Genomic DNA, 18,903 nt, shown 5'->3' with positions numbered 1-18,903 from the left:
CCCCTTTCTCCAGCTTTTATTATCCTGTGCTTAAAAACCTTCATGACTCCCCATCACTTTCCTCCACCCAAGTCCTCCAGATTCTGGTTCCAATCTCACCTCCTTGGACCAGCTCTGCAAAGGCAAAATGTCGGTCATTGTTGAAGCAGAGTGAGGGCTCAGAGGGGTTTAGTTTAGTTTCTCTATTTGGGGTATGTTTGATATGTTTCCTAAGAAAAGGTTAGGAGGAAAAAATAAGATCTACAACCCAAGTCATCTGACTGCTCTCTATTCCAAGGACTGACTCCATCCTATGTCAATTCTCTCTGTCTGGTATGTTTTCCACTGCATCCCTGCATATCAGAATCCTGCTGGACCATCAACAGAATCTTCCAGAGCCATCTCCTTCATGAAGCTGACCCTGATGCCCGTACCTGGATGTGATTTCCCCTTCCACTACCTCTTTATGGTGCCTACTATTCTAGTTATGCTTTGATACTTATGTGTATATCTATCTCATTTCTTCACCTAGACTGAGTTGCAGAGAAATAAGGGTCTACCTTATTCATCTTGGCATTCCCCCCAGGGTCTTATACATAGTAAGCACTCAATAAATGTTTGTTGAATGAAAAAATGAATCACATGAATAGGAACAACTTATGAACTAACAACGAAACCTCCTGGATTTGTCTAAGCCTCAGGCAAGGAAAGAGAAGCCTCCTCTGGTACCTTCGTCATGGTTCTGATGCAGTATGACTTCCGGCTGTGTGTGTATAGAGTTTCCAGGGTGGAAGAATGGTGAAAAAAGAATCCGAGGTTTCCTCTGCTTCAGAATATGCTGAAGGAGTTCATAGAGCACATCACCTGCAGAGAAAAAGGAAAGAGAAATAGAGCAATGAAACATTTTATTTAACAACTATTTACTGACAGCTTTGACTGGATGCCTGGCATTGTACTAAGAGCACAGCGGTGAGCAAGACTGGCTGGCCCCCTACCTTCCCGGAGTTTACAGGGGACAGGATGTGCCACTCAAAACTCCAAAGGTCAGAGCCATTTGATTTGTTTTATTGAACTTTTTTGATTATGAAAGTAACATACAAAAAAAGTTTAAAAAAATGCAGAAAGCCAGAAAGAAAACACAAATCACCTATAATCCTACCCTGTTAACACTATCTATAGTTACATAATTAGAACCAGGCTTATAATAGTTTAGTATCTCTCTTTTTCTCTCCACATTATTATTATTATTTTTTGGTGAGAAGGATTGGCCCTTAGCTAACATCTGTGCCGATCTTCCTCTATTTTGTATGTGGGTCACCACCAGAGCATAGCTTGATGAATGGTGTGTAGGTCTGCACCTGGGATCTGACCCCACAAATTCGGGCCACGGAAGCGGAGTGTTTGAACTTAACCACTACACCACCAGGGCCAGCCCCTCCCTCCACGTTACTGAACTGCTTCAGTAGCTGCATAAGGATAGCCCATCACAGGGATGCACCAGACTTTATTGGAAATTTAAACTGTCCCCCTTTATTGCTATTATTTTTGTGAAAAATATCCTTTTCACATCTACCTTTGCCTGCATTTCAGATTGTTCAAAGAAGAATTCTGAAGTCACAAAGTATGAAAAGTTTTAATGTTCCAATGACAACTCATAGATTCTTCATAGAAATCTTCCCAACAGAAAACAACATGCCTTTCTAACCCACCCCACTCCTAGGCAGGAAGAGAATAAATACGAAAAAAATCGACAAGTCTGGTCAGAGGTGCTAACTATTGAAGATACCCTATAAGGAACTGGCACATTCTAGGATGCTTCCCTCCTTTAAAAATACACACAGGCATTGCTCCAAGCCTCTACGGTCTCTAGAAAATCACCCTTAGATGTCACCCCGTTGCAGAGGACAGTGGGGGCTGCTCTGAGCTGGGGCCCTCTGTTCTGATATATCTGGCACTTGAAATGTCCACTGAGCAGTTAATTAGCGAAAAAACCTGTCATTGTCTTGTTCCACCCCTTTGGCTTAAATCCAAGTTCAAAAACGCAGGTGGGTGCCTCAAAACCCCTTAGGGGTGGGTGATTAATCTTTAAATACCACAGTCTTCTGGCTATCCCCCCATGCCCCTCCACATACAGATATGCAGTCAACAATTGTACCAAACAACGGGTTTCTGTCTCTAATTTTAGCCACTTTTAACAGATACTTTAATTAACAATGTAATTTAACTGCATATTTTAGGCTATTATTTTTTTCTTTTAAACTCAGCCTGAACCTGAGAAATGCTCCATATTAATTTCCTTCTTTCTGCAAACCTCTACTCCTTTTCCATTGGTATTATAAGTTCCAAGAGACTGTACTCTGATTCTTGAGGTGTCCTTGTGTCTCTGCTGTCATCAGTATAACTCGCTGCTACTGTTTACAGCCATGTGTCACATAACGACATTTTGATCCATGACGGACCACATATAGGACAGTGGTCCCATTAGATTAGTACCATATAGCCTAGGCGTGTAGTAGGCTATGCCATCTGCGTCTGTCTAAGTACACTCTATGATGTTTGCACAATGACAAAATCGCCCAATGACACCTTTTTCAGAACGTATCCCCATCGTTAAGCAATGCATGACTATTATGATTAAATAAAGCAAAAGACTTTGAAGAGCTGAAGACACCATGTCACTTGGGTATTTCCTTTTAATGAAATGTTCGAGAAGACGCAGACTTTTAAAAATGCTCTAAGGTAGAGATTGCGTTATTTAGAGCTGGCAAGGCTTTGGAGCTCATCTAATCCAAACCTAGTAGCCATGGTAATGCTCTCTGATGAGACAAGGATACGGAGCCTGAAATACAGTCTTATTTTAATGATTCATATTTTAATCGCTTACAAAAATAAGTCCCTAATCAACACTTTGTTTCTTTCAGTTTGGTGTAATGTCTTCCTGAACTTTTCTTAATTTACATGGCCGCACACTCGCTGGGTTTCATCCTGTGGTTTTGAGCAATGCTTTATTTTGGTAGTAAGCAGAAGAGAAAACGAAAACATTGAAAAATGTGTTCCTGATGATTACTATTACTAAAAAAAATGGTCAGTAATTAGAGTATCCATTTTGGAAGGGGAGGCCAGGAAATACAAATTTAGTGTCAGCGAGGATGTTCAACTTTGTTCGCGTAGAGAGGCAGGCTGCTATGGCGGGGAGGGCGCGGGCTGCCCAGCTGGAGCGCTGTTCCTCTGCACCGGGGACCTTGAGCAAGTCCCTGAACTTCTCTGCGAAATGCAGACAACAACATTTACCTCAGAAGTCTGCTGTGAGGATTAAATGAGGGGAGCGTCTCGAAGCACCTACAGCAGGTATGGTGCACATATTACACACTGGTCTTCCTCTCAGGTCACTCCTGGGGCTGGAGAAGCTCCTCCATGTGGTGGCTAAAGACTGGACTGTAGAATGGGCACGTCCCTTCCTTTTCTGTGTTTCCATTATACAGAGAAATGGGGCAATAAAGTGGAATGGGGAAGGGTCTACGCTCTGGAGTCAGACTGGAACCTCAGGCACGTCCTTCAACTTCTCTAAGCCTCAGTTCTCTATCTATAAAATGGCAGTGTTAACAGCATCTACCTTGTAGGACTATTCTGAGCATTCGATGGGGTAATTTGTGTAATGAGATCATCACAATGTCCAGCAAACAGTAAAAACTCAGCAAACACTAGCTGTTGCTGTGACTGCCACTATCACCACCACCATTCTTCTTCTTCTTACTGACATAATTAAAGCAGTTTAGGACAGACCTGTAGACCCCTAAGGAGGTCTCATGGAGAACAAAGGAGTGTCTGGGTCATGGTCAGTGTTATCTTCCCCCTTCAGAAAGGGCAAAGGTTAACGGAGACCATTCACCCATTCTTGGCTTCTCTGGATACCTTGCCCTGGCTTGGTGGGCTGAGTCCACAGTGGGGACGACCTGCTCTGCTCCATACTTTCCCAGGCCTTCTGTGCTGGCTCTCTGCTGCCCCTCATCCCAAAGCTGGCAGAGGCAGCCAGGCAGAGAAGGTTCCTCTTTGAGTGTGCAGGAGAAAGGAGTCGGAGGGGCCGATCAAGCAGAACTCTGCCAGTTCCTTACCTAAACTCTAAGCCTATTAGGAAAACTAGTAAGATCTCGTTCATAAGCGCCACCTGTGACAGCTGGCTAATGGGTGGGAGCACAGGCCCAAGGTCCCAGGTTCTAGGCCATGAAAAAACTTAATTCTAAGGCTGTAGAGTATGGCCATAGCTGGATCAGTCCATTCACAGACGTGTTTCCTCAGCAACCAGGGGCTTGGTCGGGGAATGTGGCTGGCTTAGCACAAACGCATCACTATTACGGAGGAAAAACCAACTTAGTGTGTGTGCCCTGCGTATGTATGATCAGCAATAATAGTGTGTGTCCACTATAAGCTTGGGAACTTAGGCCTAGAGAGGATTCTAGAGGTTTCTTAAATCGACTCAAACTTGTATTTAGTAGGAGTCCCCCTCCCCACCTTGCCCTGCCAAAAAGTAGTTTTGGCTGAGTACTTCCAGCAGTGGGCAGCTGGACACAACATAAGCAAACCACTTTTGGACAGTTCTAGTTGGTAGTAGAAAGTTCTGTTGAGCTGGAATCTGGCCTCCCTGAAATCTCATGTACTTCGGTTCATAGATTTTGCTTCTGAAGCAACACAGAACACGTGTCCCCTCTACGACAGTTTTCTAAGTAAATAAAGAAGGCCTCCTAGCCTCTTCCATCTCCTAATTCCTCCAATACCCAGCCTGCTTTCTCGGTACATCCTTAAAATCTTCCTATATGCAGGAGATCATATCTAAAATGTAATATTAACAGAAAGATCTCTGGAATAAAGAAGATATTTAAAAATAAGTTATATTTATTTGCCTGCTGAAAATAAAGAGCATGAGCCATAGCACTGTATCTAACTTAGCTAATGATCACTGGCTTGAATTCAGAAGTCACTCTTCAAAAAATTCTTGGATTCTTGATAAATCTTCTCTGTTTTCCCAGAAAAGAAATAACTAGTACTAACTACAAAAGGTGCTTCTATTGTACTAAGCAATGGAACCAAGGCTATTGTTTAAGGCACAATAGCTTTTGTTGGTTCCTCCCTATATCTTCATGCATACATACATAGTTCACGTAGCACACGCAAGTGCAGAGGTGGATTTGCCATGAAGCTAGTGAGCTTCAGAGCTCTTCACTTGCATAGACCCCTGGGAGGAGCCCTAGAAATATTTGTGTCCCCCATACTATAACCTTCAGGCCCCACAAAACCTAGATAACCTCCTGGGGGTATGTACACACATGACACATACAACACATGCTTTCATGCATACACATGTATGTGCATGCATACACACACACACAGATCCACAAACTAAACATACATTCAATTTTGTATTGGTGATCTTGATGTGAAAAGCCAGGCATCTACTTTGAGACTCCTAAATTCTATTATTTTATTTGCAATTTGTTTCAAATGGACAGTAGAGACAGTGAACAGAACTGTTGCCAAGTTGCCTTATCAATTTTATTCGTCTCTGAAGACCAAGAAGAGATGCTCTTTAGGGGGTTACATTTATCTAAGTTTCTCTACTTTCAGAGGAAAGAACTTGGGCTCCGAGCAAGAAGTCCCAAGTTTGAATCCTTGTTCCTCTATTTGTCAACTGCATGCCCTAAGGCAAACTGTTTTTTGCCTTTGTGCCTTAGTTCAAGTCTTAAATATTCTCTTGTCTCACATGAGAATACTGCCGCAGACTTGGCAGGGCTGTTATGAGCATTAATAAGATGATGCGAACAAGCACCAGCCCCATGTCTGCTACAATATGCGCTCAATAGATGGCACCCCTTGTAATTATGATATTAACAGACATATCTCAAAAGAATCTGGAAACTATTTGCTTCGCCTCAATATTTTTGTATTTAAAGCACATGCATAAGTTTCATAAAGTCACATTCATATGTATGGAATATTTATTTTTCCAGGTGACGACATTTCAGACGGACAGACATTTCTAGTTCACATTTTTTTCTCTCTCATTCACAGTTCTATCTTCAACTTCTTTCTATGCATTTCTTCTCTCCATCATTTAAGTAGTTTCAAGTTTTTCCTGTCTTCTACATACACACACACACACACACACACACACACACACACACATGCATGCACACACAACCACTCGTGTGCACATGCGCACACCTCTGTCTTCATCTTCCCCTCCAGGCACCGCTCCTGTTTCCTCCCATGGTAGCCGAACTTCTCTGAGGAGCTGTCCAATCCTGTTAGCGCCACGTCCCTCCCCTTCCACTCCTCAGGGCCCTTCATCCTGCTCTCCACTCTAACCCTTCTCCAAATTGCTCTCGCTGAGTCACCTAACTGGTGTCAAACCCAAAGGACAATGGTTAGTACCTGGGGACTTGTCTGCCCTCTCAGCAGCATTCATCATCAGTAATCACTACCTTTCTCCTTAGAACATTCCACAGCTTCTGAAATTCCTACTTCTCCTGGTTTTCTTTCCACCTCTCTGCTCTTCCTCCCTCTCCAACCCTTCAACAGGAAGGCTCCCCAGGACTCTGACTATTCTTTCTTCCTGGGTAATCTCATCTACTCCCAGGGCTTCAATCAGCTCATCTATGCTAAATCTACTCCAGCTAGGCATTTCTTCTCAACTCGAACCTTCAGTTATCTCCTCGACACTTCTTCTTGCATGCCATACAGGTGCCACACATTTAATGTGTCTAACATAAAATTCTTTATAACCCACGTGGTGTTTCCTAGTTCAGGAAGTGCCCAGGTGGTTGGGCCAGAAACCTGGAAGTCATCCTTAACTCCTCTCTCCCTCTCATCCAACATCTACTCAGTCTCCGACTCTCTCTTCTGAATATTCCTTGAATCATCCCCTTCTTAGTTCAAGTTACCACCACGGCTCCTAGGTACCAGCCAAACCAATTGTCCCATATCCACATTTTACCTCTGCACCTTGTCATGCTGATCTCTGCTTAAAACCCTCAGAGGCTTCTGCCTGTCTTTAAAGCAATGTTTAAAGTCCCAAATATGATCTGTAAGGCCCTGTATAATCTACTGAAGAAAGAATAGACTCAATAAACACTTGTAAATCTACAGTGTATTTCCGTATATTTATATCCTCCAATTTTGCTTAGCAAGTCCCATATTGGGGTTGGCTTGGGCATTTCAAGGTTTTACAATTATAAATAGAATTGCTAATGGCCTCCCCCCCCCCCCCAAAATTGGATGGTTTCCTTAGAATATTTTCTTAAAATGGTATTATCAGTGAAAGGGTATGATTAGTTTTAAAGTCTTAATATAACTGCTTGTTCTCCAGAAGGCTGGGACCAATGCATTGCGTCATCTACAATGCAAACCCAGTGCCTCTCCTCCGAGGTTCACAATGTTTAACTTCTCAAGTTCAGTGGGTTTAAAGCAGAATCTTAACATTGTGAAATTTGCATTTTTCAGGTGATGATTTACTACGTACAAACCCTCATGTGAAGATTATCTGAAGCGGCACATTCTTAAATTTGCAAACTGTTCTCTTTTCTCTTTCTCTCTCTTCTGTTTTTATTCAGAGATTTTAGTTTCCTTCTGACCAATTCTTAAAAAAAAAAAAAAAGAAGCATGCATGGTGTGAGGGGGTACTTTTCAGATTTGTCAGGAAATTCTCTCTGCTGGGGCCTTTCCGCCTGTGATAGGTTCAGGATGAAGGCCTAGGTCTGAGACTCTTCAGTTTCACCTCAAATTCAACAGTGAAAACACCAATGCCATCACAGGCCTAGGGGATCCCACTGGGGGTCCTAACAGGCCCAGTCTTGTCATGGCACTTCCTGGCTTTCTAACTCCGCTCCATCTGACTTTCCAAGTATACCATTCAATCCATTTTTGTAGACTGATTGAATTACAAACCTTTTATTTAATATGAAGTGCCTTCTGTGACCATAAAAATAAACTAGTCTTTTACTTAGGAACAAATATTTGAAATTTAGCTTGATATCTATGTCTTAGACACAGAGATCGCAAGAAAAAGGGAGCAGGTTGTGTGAAAATTTGAATATTCTATTTAAAACAAGAATAAATCAGTTAGAAATGAGATATAGTAAGACAATTGCCTTTAGCTGGGTACAGAATATAAGGTAAGATAAAAGAATAAGCTCCTGAGAAAACAAAAATATTGTGAAATGAGTATGCACTTTATCAAAGGATGTGGTGCATGTTTTACACACTATAATATCCCTCTGCATGGCAGAGGGATCAGCTGTCACCATCATTTCACAAATGGGACAAGTGAAGTGCTGGGGAATTAAGTGACTGTCCTGTAATTGACGTATTAAGCATTCCTCTGATGTGTGATACACATTTTTGTCTGTTTGTTTTGCTCAAAGACACAGTAAGAGAAGAAAGTGCCAACTCTGGGAGTCTTCAGTTAGGGTCATGTCTACTGCAACTCCCACACTTCAGGGCTGCAGTCCCCCTCTGTGATCCATACCCTCAGACTCTACAACTCGATTCTAAAACAGCCAGTTGACACAGCCATTCAATCCAGCAAACCATCTAACATTGCTTAGTAGAAATTAACAGGCAAGTTGGTGCAAGGAACTATACATAGACACGTACCAGTATTTTCAGCTTACTCTTGAAAGGGATTTTTACTACATTTGAAGGGCACAAGCAAACCATATTTCCAAAGACAGAGGTTCCGGTGGGGTGGAAAGGGAAGAAATAATTTGTAACATCACACTCTGTTATACTAAAAGACTGATGTACTTAGTAAGTCCCCAATACCAAATTGCTGAATCGAGGGAACTTTAAAAATGTTTATTTTCCTTTTCTTTTTTTCAGCCTTGATAGAAAGTCCAACATGAATTAAGTTGATAATAAGCTGTGGTTTTTTTGTTCATATAGATAATGGTTACAAAAATCCATTCCACCTGCATGTCTTGCAATGGATAACCCTAAATAAGGGTTAATATCAATGCTAACTTGTCTATTCCTTCTTATTGATGTGTTTTCTCAGGGTCTGAAAGTGGTCAAGAAATCAAATACTCCTTTGAATTTAAATCATCCCAGACCATTTAATGTGGTAACTATCTAGTGCTCAAGGACTAGGTAAAATTATCCTGTTTGGGTGAGGTTTTCTAAAATTGAGATTCCTTTATACTTATTCTTTAGCTTTGCAAATGCTATAAATTTGTCATCCTGTTGTATGCTCAGACTGGAAGAATATTGTAAAGAAAATATCCCATTTATCTTCAACCTTAAAATCTTCTGTTTGGAGATGATATAGTTATTTAAAGCACATTCTGAATGTTCCCTGCTTCTAGAGGTTGAAAATGGAGGACCCTTGTCCTGGAAGGGGATAAGGGTAGTTTGTTAAATTGGTTGAAGAATGTGGAATTCAGAGGCTGCCGTATTTGGACCTAAGGTACGTAATATTTCAGGTAATTATAATTTATCGAGTCCCGTTCTCTCCTCTCTACGTTCGAGATGAGTTGTGTTAAGGAATGCCATTTCCATATACAGAGAACATAACTCCGGGTGAGGCCAGGAGGACATTACAAACACCCATTTATAGTGACGGGGCAACCAGATACTTCTGTTATATACCATCAGCCCCATGACTGGTGAGACGCTGCAGCTCATTCCTCCTGGAAAGCAAAAAAGATTCAAGGAAAGATAGGAAAAAAATTGGTGAAGTTAAGTTTTACAAGGTATACAGGTTGAGGAGATCAAAGTATTTATTTCCCGCCTGTGGGGTAGGAGGTTGTACTGTTTACCAGAAGCTAACACTGTCTCAGCGGTTGAAGTTGGGCTCAACTCTTAAGAGTTGAAGGGAGCTTAGGAGTCAGATGGTGAAAGTCCCATTTTATGGACAGGAAAATAAGGGCAAATGAAGTGATGAGATCTGTGGAAGAGCCGTGTGTAGGACCTGGCTGCAGGATATCTACCACACCAAATGCTAAGTAGAAAGCGCAGGTCAGAAGCAGCGGTGGCAAATGCTACATTTGAGAGATAAAAAAGATCTTCTATGTATATCTTGTCTCTACCTAAGGAGAAGTCGAGCAGGTCCATCATGCCTGCACTACTCTCAAAGAGACCCACTTTGTGAGAAGGGTCTTCTCAACTCCTTCTTAGTTCTGTCTTCCAAACCCTCTGACAATACTCCTTTGTTTTGTGATGTTTTCTTGTAGCCCCTATGGGCAGTATCACCTTGATAGTCCGTCCATGGCTTTCTGGTTGATGCCTTAATTAAATTACCTACAGTATAAATTGATCTTTATTCCCAGCTCAACGTAATTGGGATGATGCTCACATCTATTATTCCCAGCTCTGGCCTGGCTCTTGCCTCAAATGTCCAACTGCAGAGGAGGACATGTTTTCTTGGATGTCCTGGCATTGCTTGACCAAAATGAACTCTTCCCATTACTTCCAAATCAGCTCCCTATTTTAACTAACCACTCTATGCCTGTAGTACTATTATTTTGATCTCAGTGATCCAGTTCTGGACTTCAGTGTCTCCCATCAGAACTGTAGCAATAGCATTCTAACTAGCTTTCTTGCTTTTAGTGACCCAATGAATCCACCCTATGCACTGATGGGAAATGTCTGTTCCAAAAGGAAAGCTCCAATCATATCATTCTCCTGATCAAAACTTTTCAGTGGTTTCCCATTACCTGTAAAATAAAATCCAAACCCAGATTAAGAAGTTGGGTCATAATTCAATCAGTATTTATTGAGTGCTAATTGGATGCCACGCACTGTGCTAGATGCTGGAGACAGAGCAGAACAGGACACAACCCCTGCTCAAACTGAACCGTCTACTCTAGGAGAGGGATGTGGAATAGAAAACAATCACATATAACATAGTGCGTGCCTGCATATGTGTGTGTGTGTGTGTGTGTGAGGGGCCATGACACAATTAGGAAATGCTCTGGGATACAAGAGGAACAGCACCTAACCCAAACTTAGGCAGGGAGAGGTGGAGGAAAGGAAGGCGGGGCAGAATCAGGGAAGTAGGAATGGGAGTCGATGAAGGCTTTCCTGGAGAAAGGAGCAGAACTTGAAATATGAAGAGGCAATTAGACAAGTGCAGGAGGTCTGATGAATGATGACAAATAGTGTTGCAAAGGGAAGACCTAGGTTGTGTAGCCTTATCTTTGAACTCCTCCTCCATATCAACTTGCCTATACCTCCTTATATCTTTCCTTACCTCCCTCTTGCTTGTTTTCAAAGCTTTCAAAGTCTGACTCCATTAGCAGACCCCTGAGCTTCGTTTAACAATCCAGCTAGAGACTGCCTCTCCTATCCTTCAACTCCCTTAGCCCATACTTCTGTACCTCTGGCATGCTGTTGCTCAGGGAATAATCATGGAACGAATTTCTACTGCCCCCACCTAACTGTCGTCTACAGCATCTCATGTCTGGACTAGTGCATCAGCCTTAGCTGGCCTTCCTGCCTCCTACCTCTTCCATTCATCACGTGGGCTCTCTCACTGTCACCCAAATATACTAGGCTAATGCTGCTCCAATTACCAGAATGTTCTCCTCCTTCCCTCTACCTACTCAATTCCACCCCTCCTTCATATTCCATTCCTTCTTTCATGAGGCCCCTCCTACTCTGCTCTCTCCCTTCTCCAGCTTCCTTCTGCCTTTAGGTTCAATGCAATCCTGTCTCTCTAACTGGACAGCAGGATCCCGTGTGGTCTTCCACACGGCCCAGCCTGGCGAAGACTTGACAAAGTGGCAAGGAGCTATAGACAGGCTTTTGCATATCCTTAATTTCAGCTTTTAGCAGAAAGAATCTAGTTTCATAAGTAAAGTTGAGAGGTCAGTGGAGAGAAAAATAAACCCGCAACAAAAAGGAGCACCCAATCTATGATGAGGGGAGAATTGCAAAGACTCAGTGAGGAAAGCTTGCCCAAGGTCTAAGTTAAATCAAGTCAAAACATATCACTCTGCTTTCCTCTCTTTGTCTCACATGAATGGTTTCTCTGGAACACTAACAAGTTAGCGTTCTTTTCCTCCAGATAGGTAACTTTGCCTCTTTGAGTATAATATCTTTGAGTTTCCACTGGAACAGAAAAGGGAAGTATTTTTGCATTAAATTAAAAGGAACTATTTAGGTTCCTTTTAGGTTAGTTGTATTTATATATCCGATTGTTTTACTGTTTTCTTATTCTACAACTACAGAAAGAATCAATGATTTGAGACAAAATGTTTCAGATATGTTTGTATCCCTTATAAAACCTTAAAAATAATCTGTTTTTCAGAGATATAAGCTTTCAAGTTTCAATAACATCTACACTTCTGGGGGAAACTTCCCCTTTATCATTTCCTCATATAAACTGTCTGCTGCAATTGGGAAAAGCAGAGGAGGTCCTCTTCTATATCCTTATCTCATCTCCTGTGATGGGGGACGTTTCCTCCTGACGGTTAGTTTATTAACTTCTGGCAGGCCTCCAGGAGTAAATAAGGGTTGAATGTAGTTGGGGACTATGCCAACACCTTTTGCAGGATCTTTGCCCTTTGTCAAGAAAAACAGGGTCTCCACCAGACAAATTACATCAAAGTCGGGGGCCGCAATGAGACATGATAGAAGGAGGGCCCACTGGTACTTGAATAACTAGCCTCTCGAGAGGCACAAACCCGAGACCAAAATTCCCCTTTGACATATGGAGTTCCCAAATGGCTATCTTCTAAATATTCACAAAGTTTAAGGAGTGAAATTGGAAAGTATATTTGAAATCTTATCTACGTCAGCGGTATGCTTTGCAGGTACCAAGGCTCATTCCTGAATTAAATCTTCCCACGTGGTCTTAGGAGCCCTTATTTTGACAAATCTTCCTGGTTAGATGAGCCTGAGGGAACCCCACTTGTGTTTTTCAGGATTTGTCTAAGCTACACGATGCATTACTTCAAAACATTCACTACTTCCAAAGGAAATCCCCTAAACCCCTTTGAATTCATTTCTAAACTTGCCTTGGCCACTAGGATCTATGCTTTTCCCAGTCTTTATCTCCTGTTCCCTCCTTTCTACTCTCCTAACCACGCCATCTTCCTCAGTAGTGCTCACTGACCTTCCTCTCCTGTCTTTGTTTTTCTTTTCTTCTACTTTTTTTTTTTGTGAGGAAGATTGGTCCTGAGCTAACATCTGTGCCAATCTTCCTCTACTTTATGTCAGACGCTGCCACAGCATGGCTTGATGAATGGTGTTAGGTCCCTGCCCAGATCTGAACCTGTGAACCCTGGGCCGCCAAAGTGGAGCACACGAACTTAACCACTATGCCACCAGGCCATCCGTCTCCTGTCTTTGTTTTTAACCGAGCAGTTCACAGGCTACACTCATCTCAAGTATCTCTTTTAAAAGTCTTCAGAATCAGGAGCAAGGTAGAGTGAAAGGACCAGAATGCATTTTCTTCTTTATTTGGTGACACAACTAGATTCCTTAAGTTCCAGTGTCTGTAGGTCCTAACTGGGTACCTTCTTCTAACCTTAAAAGTTTCCCCTTGATCTGGAAATTCTTCCTCTTCTCCCCCCAAACTGGCTTATACCAGCAGGATCTTTCTTTCTTTCTTTTTTTTTTTTTTCAAAGATTGGCACCTGAGCTAACAACTGTGGCCAAGCTTTTTTCTTTTTTTCTCTGCTTTATCTCCCCAAATCCCCCCTGGTAGATAGTTGTATATCTTAGTTGCAGGTCATTCTAGTTGTGGCATGTGGGACGCTGCCTCAACATGGCCTGACAAGCGGTGCCATGTCCGTGCCTGGGATCTGAACCAGCGAATCCCTGGGCCGCCGCAGCGGAGTGCGCGAGCTTAACCACTCGGCCACGGGGCTGGCCCCAGGATCTTTCCTCTACTGAGCTAGGTCATTGTCCTTGGGCTCATGGTGGCCTACCACGGAGATTTCTTTTGCAGAATGAGTGGTAGCAAAGACCAACCCTGGCTCCCAGATTGTCTAAGCGGAGCAGTGTCGCGAGTCCAGACTCTCACCTGAATGAGGAGATCGATAGCGAAAGTCCTCTTTGGTCAGCAGCAGAAGAGCTTTGCCATTCATTTCAAATGTGTTGCTGTCAATTGGCCTTAAAGAAAACTCATTTTCAGCCCACTTGAGCCACTGGGCTACGTCATCCCTGCTCCAGTAAATTGGCTGCAAGCCTGTTGGAGAGAGAGCAAGGCAGAAAGAAAGAGAGAGAGAGAAAGGTCTCGTCAGTTAGACAGTAGGAATAAGGGGAAAAGACTTCTGAACAGTTAACGAAATTGAGTCTCCAGGTCTGAACAGCCCTTACATTCAACTCTGAAACTTGAGTTAAAACTCAAGATTATAAGCGCCAAAGTGTGCTATCAAATGAACTTTTTATTTGGAGGCAAAATGAAAAAAAAAAAAGAAAAATCCTTTTTCATGTCTTTAAGGGACTGTAGTCTCAGAGCCCTGCCCCTTCTTGCCCAGCCAGGAGCTGTCTTGATACCAGGTCTGTCCTGGAAGAGCAGCTCTGGGGTGGCCCGAAGCATCTAAGGGGGTTGAGTCACGACGATGTCAACGTGCTTTGGAGGAGACCTTAGGATCAGAGCTGATCTGACTGTAGCCCAACGTCCTTTTGAAGTGACAATGCTCCAGAGCTGGGCTTGACCTTCCAGAGCTGCCAAATAATGAAGTGTTCCCTGAAACTTCTTCCAGGAAGAGCTATTCAGTCAGCCTCTGGGAAACGATGAGGCGAGCCTCTGGGAAGGAGAGGGCAAGGTAAGGATAAAAGGTCTTTTGCCTTTTTATTCTACTTGCTCACGGTAGAACTTCCAGGTAGGGGTGGTACTTGGACTCTGAGTGGTACAGAAGTGGGTCAAAGGGAGGGCTGAGGCTGAGAGGGTGGATCAGGCTGCGTCTCTGTCTGGAAGCCTGACTGAAAGTCTATATTTTTATTTTATTTTGCAGTTGTGGGAAATCTTTGCTACATCATTCCAAGTGGTTTAGAACAGCGGTTCTCAAAGTGTGATCTGTGGACCCCTTAGGGTTCCCACGACCTTTTCAAGATGTCTATGAAGTTAAAACTCCTTCCATAACAACATTAAAAGGTTATCTGCCCTTTTCCACTCTCATTCTTCTATGAACATACAGTGGAATTTTCTAGAGGCTATACAACATGTGATACTACAACAGATATGAGAATCCAGCCATCTTCAATGAAGCTAGACAGGAAAGAGACTAGCAAAAAGGTAGCACAGAGCCATTCTTCTGATTTTTTTTTTTCTGTTTTGGAAAATATACTCATAAATATATAATTATGCTAACATACGCTTGGCTTATTATTTTTCAGCAAGTTAACAAATATTCTTTAAATTCTCAGCTTTAATTTCCAATATGGTAAATATAAGAGATACAATGCATATGAGCAAAGCTCTCTGGGGTCTTAGAAGCCAGATACTCAACAGAGCTCTACTCTCTAAAATCGTATTGTGAGAATTAATAGTTCAAATACAATGGAATCAGTGTGGGCTAAGAGGAACTTCAGTCTCTCTACTTCGTTACTTAAACTTGCTAACAAGACTCCATGAGTATGTTATCAAAGTGTCCTTCAATTTGACCCTGAAAAGAATCTCCTTTCATCCTTGAATCAGCTATGACAAAGAACGTCTGGTCTCCTTGGGTGGGTTGCTCCTCCTCCTTGGTGGACTGGGGAAAAGAATGGTTCCGATCCTGTGGAGAAGGTCCAGGACCTCTGTCTCTTCCAGGTGGCTCTCTCTTCCAGGTGGCTCCTTTGCAAAGCCTAGTTTTAAATAATGGTAGCTGGCTTCCTTGAACTCTGTGGAAGACCCTTGGAAACCAGTCCATCATGTAGGGCGCTAATAAAGAACTACCTACGGGCACTGGAATAATTAAAGACGGGCATTTAAGAGGGTTTTTTTTCTTGGTTTTTAAGTTTTATGATTTTTGTATATGGAAAAAGGTAGCATTATAAAATAATAATGTAGTATGTTACTGCTCTATGATCTTTAGAATAAAACATGGCCCCTAAAAAATTCAAGGTTTTGTTTTTGACTCTTACTAGGCCAAGAAGCAAGGCCTATTAAAAATGGTCCTTGGATACAGGAGGTGTCCTAACTCTTTTCAATGACTTTGAAAACGCACTTCTGGCATCACAGGGAGGTGGGAGTGGGCGTGAGGATGGCTCAGCAAAATCTCTACTTTTGAACTGGTAAAACCCTTAAAGCTTACTTCCTATTGTCAACAGTGTGACCTTTGAACAGGAACAGCATGGTGATTGTTATTAGGGACTTTTCCCCTCCTCTCCTTCACAGGAGGAGTATGAGTACAGTCAGTCGTTAGGGGACAAATGTGAGGTTCCAGTCAAGCTTGGTCTAGGAAAGCACCTGGTGGTGAGAGGGCCACAGAGCAGAAGATGCTCAGTCAGAAACAGGAAAAACTATGAGGCAGCTTATTGGAAGTGCAAGTGCCACAGCAAATACAGAACTGAATCCCGCTCGGGAGGGGAAACGAGAGTAAAATGCTGAAGTTTCTGCAGAGGATTCACTGAAACGGAGGGAGGCGGGTGAGAAGGGGGTGGGGGACGCAAGTAGTAATTTGAGGTTCTTTATATTCTATGGAAGAAAATACTCATGAGTAATCTTTTCCCTAAATACAAGAAGAGTCCCACACTCCAAACAGCCCTGCTGGTTAAGAACGACAGTTTCTCTTTTCACTTCCCATTAATCTCTCCCACAGGCCAGCCCCTGAAGCAAGCACAGCCACCAGGCGGAAACCCCCTCGCCAGGAACCGAGGTGAATGCTCTGGGCTTGTGTGCAAAAGGGACCCAGTGAATTGCAGTCAGTCCAGGGAATACCACGGCAATCTCAGAAGTTTCATAAACGTGACCCTGGCAGAGCAAGCTCCCTGTCTGAGGCCACTCACTAAATTCATCAGTCACTGCTCTCCCGTTAGCATAAAGAGAGAAGGTGGACACATTCACTGAGCTGGAAAGAGGCTTGATGAACTTTGGTGTTCAAAGTCAAGTCTCAGGGCTGTTTCCTTTTTAATTCAATAGAATAAAAAGGTTGTGGTGTAACCAATTCTAACTAAGGAAAAAGAAGTCCCCTTTCTTCAAACCAAAGGGCCCTATGGCCAGAGTGTTACAGCATCTAAACTGAATACAGCCTTGGACACAGGCAACTCGGGTCTTATCAGGACCATTTAATTTACTTAATAGTCATTTATTAAGCACCTCTATCATCCAGCACTATTCTAAGCACTTTATACACATTAGTTCATTTAACTGCATGCTCACAACGACCCTATGAGAAAGGGTTTCAGATTATGGCATGGTGCATTTAAGGCATTTGCCCAAGGTCAACGGCCCGCTGTAACAAGAGGAGCTGAGATCCGAACCCAGGCAGTCTGGCTTCAGAGTCTGTGCTCTTATCCGTCATACTGTGACTCAGAATTGAGATTGATTTTCCACATCTTTTAGGGCTTCAGAGAAGACTGAGTGAACTGAATCCTCCCCATCCAAGACTTTGATCCTTGGAGGCTTTCTCAAGTTATCAACAGACTAAAAATAGAGCAAAAAATCTGTAGATCCCTGTAGATCTAGAAATAGATGTATAAATGGGAAGAGGAGGGGTGTAGGTGGCACTCTGCTTTTAACGCATCCAGGAATAAAGTGCTGCCTTCAACGGCTACTTGCTCATAGACGCTCACTGCTCATAACACTGGTCTTGAGACTTCAGAGCTCACAGCTGCTAAAGTAACAGAAGCCACATGGGCAAGACAAGGGAGGAACATACAGCATCTACCTGGTGTCACAGTTACCTCTTGCAACTTTAACTCAACAGAGGTGAAGAATAGAGATGTTAACGATCATTAGTAAAAAGAAAAAGGACAGAGACCATTATTCTGCACCCATGTTTTGCTACTCCCTGTACACAAAACAAGCCTGTGAGAGCCATACTAAGACTCGCATTTTTAATGTCAATTAATTTCAGAGCATATTTCAGAAGAATTTTGTACAGAAGAAATGAACTGCTATGATTAAGAAAATGACTAAAGGGGCTGGCCTGGTGGCACAGTGGTTAAGTTTGTGCCCTCTGCTTCAGTGGCCAGGGGTTCATAGGTTCAAATCCCACATGCAGACCTAATACAGCCCATCAAGCCATGCCGTGGTGGTGTCCCACATACCAAATAAAGGAAGACTAGCATAGATGTTAGCTCAGGGACTATCTTCCTCAAGCAAAAAGAGTAAGATTGGCAACAGATGTTAGCTCAGGGCCAATTTTCCTCACCACAAAAAAAAAAAAAAAAAAGAGGAAAAGAAAATGACTAAAAATTTCACCGCACTTTTTTCCCGAAGCAGGTCAAATCCAGGTCCAGCTGCCGTACCCTTCAACAACACACCCAGGCCCTTAAACTTCCTTCTAATATTTCTTCGATTCCATGTTCAAAGGAGCAGCCACATTCATCAGTATATTCTTAGCTCCATTTCAGACTTTCTGAGTTATGTTTAAATTAACAATGAAAAGCATGCTGGCAGTCAGGAGCCAGGATTTTACTCCCAGATCTGCCATTAATTAACGTGTGATTCTGGGCAGGCCACTCAGTTTCTCTTTGGCTCAGTGACTTCATATGTACAATGAGGGGCTTACAGTCTGTGATCTCTATTCCCTTCTGGGTTTAATACAGTCAATACGCTCCCATTTAATTTGAATCCTAAAAACCAAAGAACACAAGCAACCAGGATCTTTTTTCTACAGAACTACTCCATGCTCACAGTGATGACCCTGAGATTTTGTAACTTCCTGAAGGATCTTCTGAATCACAGAAAACAGATTAAATTACTTTAAATAAGAGTTTAGCGCTTAAGAGTGTTTTATTATATTCTAATTCTTGGAAAAGTTGTAACCCGGTTATGGC

The 18,903-nt window shown here is 42.6% G+C and overlaps 1 protein-coding gene across 5 annotated transcripts in view; it reads right to left on the bottom strand.

The window, feature by feature from the left end:
* ETV6 (ETS variant transcription factor 6) overlaps window positions 1-18,903 on the bottom strand; it is a 223,290-nt gene that overhangs the window by 36,552 nt on the left and 167,835 nt on the right. For all 5 annotated transcript variants that reach the window (XM_001501246.7, XM_023643133.2, XM_070269909.1 and 2 more), the window contains 2 exons: window positions 13,997-14,161; window positions 709-843 (listed from right to left, as the gene is read on the bottom strand). In XM_001501246.7, coding sequence (XP_001501296.1) covers window positions 709-843; window positions 13,997-14,161 — 300 coding nt within the window. The remainder of the gene's footprint in view (window positions 1-708; window positions 844-13,996; window positions 14,162-18,903) is intronic.

The sequence above is a fragment of the Equus caballus genome, chromosome 6 (genome assembly GCF_041296265.1).
Source record: "Equus caballus isolate H_3958 breed thoroughbred chromosome 6, TB-T2T, whole genome shotgun sequence".
In the NCBI taxonomy this organism is placed as follows: domain Eukaryota; kingdom Metazoa; phylum Chordata; class Mammalia; order Perissodactyla; family Equidae; genus Equus; species Equus caballus.
This window is presented reverse-complemented; position numbering and strand designations above follow the sequence as displayed.